The 6,771-nt window shown below is 38.2% G+C and overlaps 1 protein-coding gene across 1 annotated transcript in view; it reads right to left on the reverse strand.

Moving 5' to 3' along the window:
- DPP4 (dipeptidyl-peptidase 4) overlaps positions 1-6,771 on the reverse strand; it is a 30,400-nt gene that overhangs the window by 21,745 nt on the left and 1,884 nt on the right. The window contains exons 5-9 of the mRNA XM_009996287.1: positions 5,372-5,424; positions 5,199-5,271; positions 4,063-4,183; positions 3,490-3,650; positions 2,059-2,162 (exon numbers count right to left, since the gene is read on the reverse strand). Coding sequence (XP_009994589.1) covers positions 2,059-2,162; positions 3,490-3,650; positions 4,063-4,183; positions 5,199-5,271; positions 5,372-5,424 — 512 coding nt within the window. The remainder of the gene's footprint in view (positions 1-2,058; positions 2,163-3,489; positions 3,651-4,062; positions 4,184-5,198; positions 5,272-5,371; positions 5,425-6,771) is intronic.

Consider the following 6,771-nt stretch of genomic DNA (forward strand, 5'->3'; position numbering starts at 1 on the left):
AATCTGCAATTAACTCCAGTACAGAGAACAGTAGTTTTGCATTGCTCTTCCTCATTAGCTGCTCAGAAAGGATATTCCTGAAATCAATGTCTGGAGCTCCCTACTCTGAAGGCAACTTATTTTTAGAACATATAATTTAATCCACTGCCTTCATCCTTGTGTTAGTCAACAGCAGCCCTCTGTACCCATGATGCTGTAAGTGGTTAAATGCTGTATGGATTTCATAATGGTCACTTGGGCAAAAAGCGCCAGGTTTCACCTACCATCAATCTTATGTGGCAAAGAACTGCCATGTCAGATTTTGGCCGCTTTCCCTGACAAATAATAAAACTTTCCCTCTGAAACTGAAGAGCACTGTGTCCCCTTCAAATGTGGGGTTCCAAATGCTGCACATACGACAAGCTCTGGATTGTGCTGCAATGGGAATCCATTTGCAGGGGTGCTGCTCCTCAAAATTCCCACCCAGGCAAGTGGGGTGAGGTATGCCACCAATTTAAACTTAGTTTTACTCAGAACTTAAATCCAAGGCAGTAAAAATAGAGTTTTCTACCACAAAAATTAACCTTTCCTGTCATAGAATGGTATAAATATATATACAGTGGTGCAAATTTTCATTACTTGGTGCTTAAGGGAACAAAACTACCCAACAGCAACAATTCATATCACTTGCCTTTTACTACTCATGTACTTTTGCTCTTGCAGAAAGCTTGTTCTGGCCACACATGCAGGACATGTATGCTGAAGCTTAACCATTATTTGGATCAGCCATGGGGAGAAAAAGTAAGTTTTGATCCCTGCACTCTTCATTCAAGACTTTATCTTTATCTTTCTATTAATTCTTATCTACGTAGTGTTACATTAGTTTAAGAATGGATTAAGTCCATATAACTCAGGCCTGTGTTAGCCAGATGCATACAAGGCTGTAAGGCAGATAATGGTTATTCCCCCCTGGTCAAACAGCTGCATTGTTCAGCTTTCACCAGGTATTCACAAAAGTTAAAACTTAACTCTGAGACAGTGGAGGTCTTAACCAGAATGGACTGAAATATAAAGGGCTTGTAATTCTGAGGCCCTGAAATTCTGGCAAAAAACAATGCAGAACAGCTATATCACATCTAGCTAATGCAGTGTTACTGTAGAGAAAGGATAAAGAACAATATATTCATTAAAACTTGAATACTTCAGTTAACATAGACATGTTAGTTATACTGTGGTAAGGACTGAAAACAGAATAGCACTGATATTCCAGTTACAGCTTTTTGGCCACCACGTACAAAATGCTGGTTTTATGCACTCGCTAACAGACCTCTTTTTTTCCTCCTGTTTACAAGTATAACCTGTGCTTCCATACCCATCATGTTTGTTAGTGCAAACCTCTTAAAACTTTCCACAATACTGTTAAAAAGAAAAAACAAAACTCAAGATGTGGAATAGCAAATTTTGTGTGCACGCATTTTAAATCAATTTAGCTGCTCTTTACAAAATACATTTATATCATGTTGTGCATTTCCAGTGGCATTTTGAAAAATACATTTTTTTCATTTACTGTGCAAGGTGCCGATTTTCAGCATGTTTCCAAAGAAAACAAACATTTTATGTATAAATCTGAAGACAACCATGATACCTTGCCTTAACAAGGAGTCTGCTTCCAACAAAATAAAATCTTCATTTCCCATTAAAACTTTGGGGTGTTTTTTTTGGGTTCTCCCCTCTCCCCCCCCCCCGGGAATTGGAATACATATATTATAATCTGATTATACCAAAACTTGCTCATATTAAAGTTGTACTGTGAAATGACTTCACCATAGTTAGACTCCACTGAATGTGATGAGCCAAGAACTTGTCACATTCTGAATATAACATACATGGAATATGCCATCTATATATAATCACTAGGAGGATAATCTCTGTGCAGATTTTCTCTGGTAAATCTTGTTGCTGCAAGAGCCGCATGACTGGGAAAAACTGCCATATACAATTAACATAGGGTGGTCACACATAAAAGCTCCTCCTCTCCCACCAAAAGAAACTAGTAAACATTTAGCCAAAATTTCTTACCCTGATTTTATTTCTGCAGGTGGAGAAATTTCAGCAGAGCGGACAGCAGGAAGTGATCTGGTATCCACAATGAAGAATTGCACAGTTGGATTTGTGGCTCCTGCCTAAAAATAAAATTTATCATTGTACTTTTGAAGAGAGAATATTCTTGGTGAAATAAGTATTTGAAACTATAGATGAAGAAATTACTATAGGCAGTCAGGTAGAACAAGCCAACTTCAAATACGTGAAAAGACAAATTCTTAAATGCCATTCTTAAGATCAATACATAAATCATCCTCTGTTTTTGGTGGGTTTTTTTAATACATGAAAGCGTTAGTTACATATTTCCAGATAAGAAACTACATTTAGAAAGATCTGTAACTACACAGGGCTTGTTGTATCCAAAGGAGCATTTGACTGTATCATGAATCTACATTCCACACACAGTATGTAACAGTGCATCAAATCCATTGCTAAGACAGAAAAGTGCTTCTTCACGGAAACTGATACCTTATATTAAATGACCATGCAATAGCTGCCTGTACCACAATCAAAGCTGTGGCTGCAGCATGTATCTCACTATTTTTAATGTAGTGCTAGAAGGTACTGACAGCAATATAACTGCATCAGTACAGGCTTCTCTAGAAATTAACTAGCTAAGTCCTCATCCTAACAGTTAGGTAGCTGTAGTTGACCTACCTCCAAACAAAAGGGGTTTGTAATAAAACATGCAATTTAATTGGTGGTTCATTCCACACCTATCTGCTCACAGACACCACGTTCAGGGTAAAGCATCTGCAGCCATCAGTGAGACCAGCAGCTCACTGTGAGCATCAGTGACCTCAAGGGGAAAGGCAAAGGCCATATGCTCCTGCAGCTTCAGGAAGGGCAGGGAGTGACTGACCACAGCTGCTGCAAAAAAACTGAAGTTGGCACAAAGAGGACTGCAGGTCAGCTTTTTCACCAGGCAAACACTTGTATCAGTTGAGCAATTTATTATTGTACTCTCAGTATAATTTGAACTTGTCTCTTTAGTGCATTGTTGCATCACTCTGCTACACCAAAATCCAGTGTCATGTCAAATAACTTCACATGGGTAAATCTGATATGAAACATGAAACCCTCCACAATTTACATCTGCCAAATGCTTTATACCAGCTTCAACTCCCCAAGTGATTTTTTTATCTCATAAACTACTTGCTACTTCAAAAATTTCTGGCGAAACAACAGAACCTTATATCATAGGAGGTTGTTTGTTTTTTCTTTTTTGCTTTCCCATAGAGATAATAAAATACTTTAACATTGCCAGATGCTGTTGACTTCAGAAAGAGTAATCACAGCAAGCTGTTGAGGAGAGACAGACAATATTTTCATTAACAGAAACCGATTAAATGAGACTACTCTCTTAATGAAACTGCAGAACAACCACATTTAATAAATAACACAGACCTTGGGATATGGGATTCTAATGGTCTTTGGATACTGCAAGGTGTCCTCAGAATAAAAGGAATACTCTATAACAGGAACTTCTGTATCATTAAATGTTGCATATGCCAGAAAATCCCCATTTGGAGACCACCACAGAGCAGAATGGGTACCAAACATTTCCTCTGAAAGAGATGCAAATGTGTTTAAGTTATAATTGATAAGTTGGCTCTTCTATCTTAGGTACTGTTCTCATTAGTTTTAAATAGGATTTTTTTAAACTGACACTTATATACCAAAACAGACTGTTTGTTAGGGTTCTGAAATGAGATATTAGATCAATGCTTATAATCTGTTGTGTGAAGCTAATTCACACACTATGATTACCAGTGATGCATTGCAAGTTAGGAAAACTCATTTCCTGGGATCCTTATGCTAGCCAGGTATTAACCTCGGTAAAGATGCCATGCTTCTGTTAAAATCCAAACCGAGATGATTTTGAACTTTCCAATTCTAAGAAAAAAGTTATAATAAAATTACTAAAATGAAACAGTTTTTACATCATCATGCAAAGTGAATTATCCTTGATACAATTACCTTCATAAACCCAATCTGGTATTCCATTGAAAATTTTATTTTCTGCTCCATTTGTAGTGATTTGCACAGGTTCTTCTGTTGGTGAAGCTTTTATATAAATATTATTATTCCAGACATATGCCTGCAAAACATCGTCATTACAGTTACTGTCACAGTAAATCCTGCATCTTTCCCTTGCCATATCTAGTGGGAAATTTATTTTTACATCAAATGTCAAAAAATGTCTTTAAAAGTTGCTTTTCACCAAACATCACCAATACTTAACAAACTTGAATGACTAATACAAATCACATGTAGCAACCTAACTTTAGGCCTAGATGCAAAACCCGATCACTCGTGATAAATTTGTCTTTCAAGGAAAACTACCAGTACTTTGGTAAAACATTGATGGGGGTCACAGCATTGCTAGTGGATCTGCAAAGATGGTGCATTTCTTCAGCAGTACTCAGAACTCCTCTGTTTTTTGGCACCTTTGTGCCTCTCTAACCAACCCTGTTCTTCCTCTCTGACAACTGACGAGTACAATTTTGTTCCAGAGCTTTGCTCTGTAGTCCAGAAAGCTCTTACCAACATCCTTTGCTTCTGTGGTTGGGCTCTATAATCCCTCTACTACAAGCATTAAGAATAAACAAACACCACAGTCTCCTGTGACACATCTTCAGTCAGATCCAGCACTCACCACAGGGATTGCCAAGCCTTGCAAACACAGTGGCTGTCATGACTGCAATGGATTGGGAAGGAGAGGAGGAAGGGCAGTGGGAAAGACTACGAGAGATTTTGATCTTTTAATCCCTGTTACATGCATTGCTTATGGTGTAACCAGGACATAAAAATAACAGTGACAGACAATTGTAAGGCTTCTGCCTTTGAAAGGGATGAGGTACTGTCTGCAACTGTAAAAACACAAAGTTCCTGAGCATTTTCTGACTACTGGGGCCTCTACTACTTTCTCTAATACTTTTTCATTAAAGAACATAAAACACAGAGGGATTTTGGAATCTTTCCAATGTCAGTAGTCAACTTGGAAACTAGTTCAGCTACCTCATCTAGCAGCAGGAAAGTCCCCAAACCTCAAGGGAGTGTACAATGTGAGCTTCCACTCGTATACAGAAAAGAGTGCACTTATCCTTACTAACCAGTTTCTGACCAACAGGTGACCAGGATATATACTGTGTATCATTATGTAGTAGTCTGTCATCCAAGATAGAACTGGAAAAACAAAAGCAAAATGCAGCTAAGACAAGTCAGTGAAATGTCATTTCATTGCAAAATAATGGTAAACCACATCACATGTGCAAAAATTACTGACCTGCTGTTGAAATCATAGATGTGATATGAAGCTGTATAGGAATGCCTCCACAACTGCAAAAGAATTATTTTATTATTAAGAAATAATTTTTACCAGGATCCACAACTCTTTCACTTTGAATTACCTCTGAAACCCCTCTCATGCTTTTGTGTAACAGACAGAACACAATGAATATACAAGGGTAACAGATCTCTGCACATTTAAGACAAGACTAAAGAATCACCACATCTCTGGTCTCATCACTGAAATACTGTGACAGAGGCCACTGACTAAGGATAGAGATAAAGAGGCCAGATAATCTCCAGATTTTCAGAAATCCTTGTAGCTGCAATAGTCTGCCATGTAGCTATGCACAGTTAATCCTCCTCCTTCTGCCTTACTGGTACACTTGCTGTTTTCTGTCTGGTGTTCCATGCTGTATGTTTTTAACTTGGCATCCTGGTGTTTAGTAGTCCTCACAAGTCCCAGCAGTATTTCTGTAGTTTCTCCAGTTCTGGGGTGACCCATTCCAATTCATATTGTCCCAGAAATAAAGACTTTCTCCCAGAAACCTGCTTCTTGAAGTTGTGTCACACTGTGGGCACTTACAGAGAAAAATGATAACGTAGACACATTTAAATGTGTTCACTATGTGGGGCTGAAGAGGTTTGATTTATCCCACGGTGTTGACATGCTACAACAATGCTACCTTCTATGATGGTTCCTCAAGATTTGTATGAAGATATAAAACAATAACAGTACTACACAACCAGATGGCTATTACATAAGAAGTGTCTACATCCTCATGATTCATTTTGTTACTTTGTTTTCTTGCAGTAATGATTAATAACAACATAACTTTCAATCACCCAGTTATATAAAGGTTAAAATATCTTGCTTCAGCATTAAAATTAACCCCTACAACTGCAATAAATAAAATACTATAGAGGAATAACTCCTGAGTAGTAGGAATGTCTAGGGTGGCTGAAAAAATATAAGGTGTTGTGCGGCCACTAATGATGCAGTAAAAAGTCAAACAATTCTAAACAATTCAGAAAGATGAAAGGTAACTAGCTTGGTAGTACCTAGCAAGGAAGGTAAAACTGCACAACAGTGCTGACTGAGTGCAGGGATTGTGGCTAGCACAGTGTGAGAGACATTCCTGGACTGCCAAGCCAGACTATGTAGACAAAAGCTCAGTGCCTCATGCTCAAGTATCTGTACATTACACAAGTCAGCACTGAACTTCTTACAACCAAAACAGGTAGCCCTCTAGAAAGAAAAAAGGAAATAACAAAAAAGTTACTAGCTTCTCAGTGCACAAGCTGTAGGGCAAATTATCACCTCCATTAGGTTTCTGTAACTGTCCTCAAGTGGCACACAGAGCCAGGTCTTCATGCCAGTTGGCATAAGCCTAGGTT

The sequence above is a fragment of the Chaetura pelagica genome, unplaced genomic scaffold, assembly GCF_000747805.2.
Source record: "Chaetura pelagica isolate M959 unplaced genomic scaffold, ChaPel_1.0 scaffold3, whole genome shotgun sequence".
NCBI classification, from domain to species: domain Eukaryota; kingdom Metazoa; phylum Chordata; class Aves; order Apodiformes; family Apodidae; genus Chaetura; species Chaetura pelagica.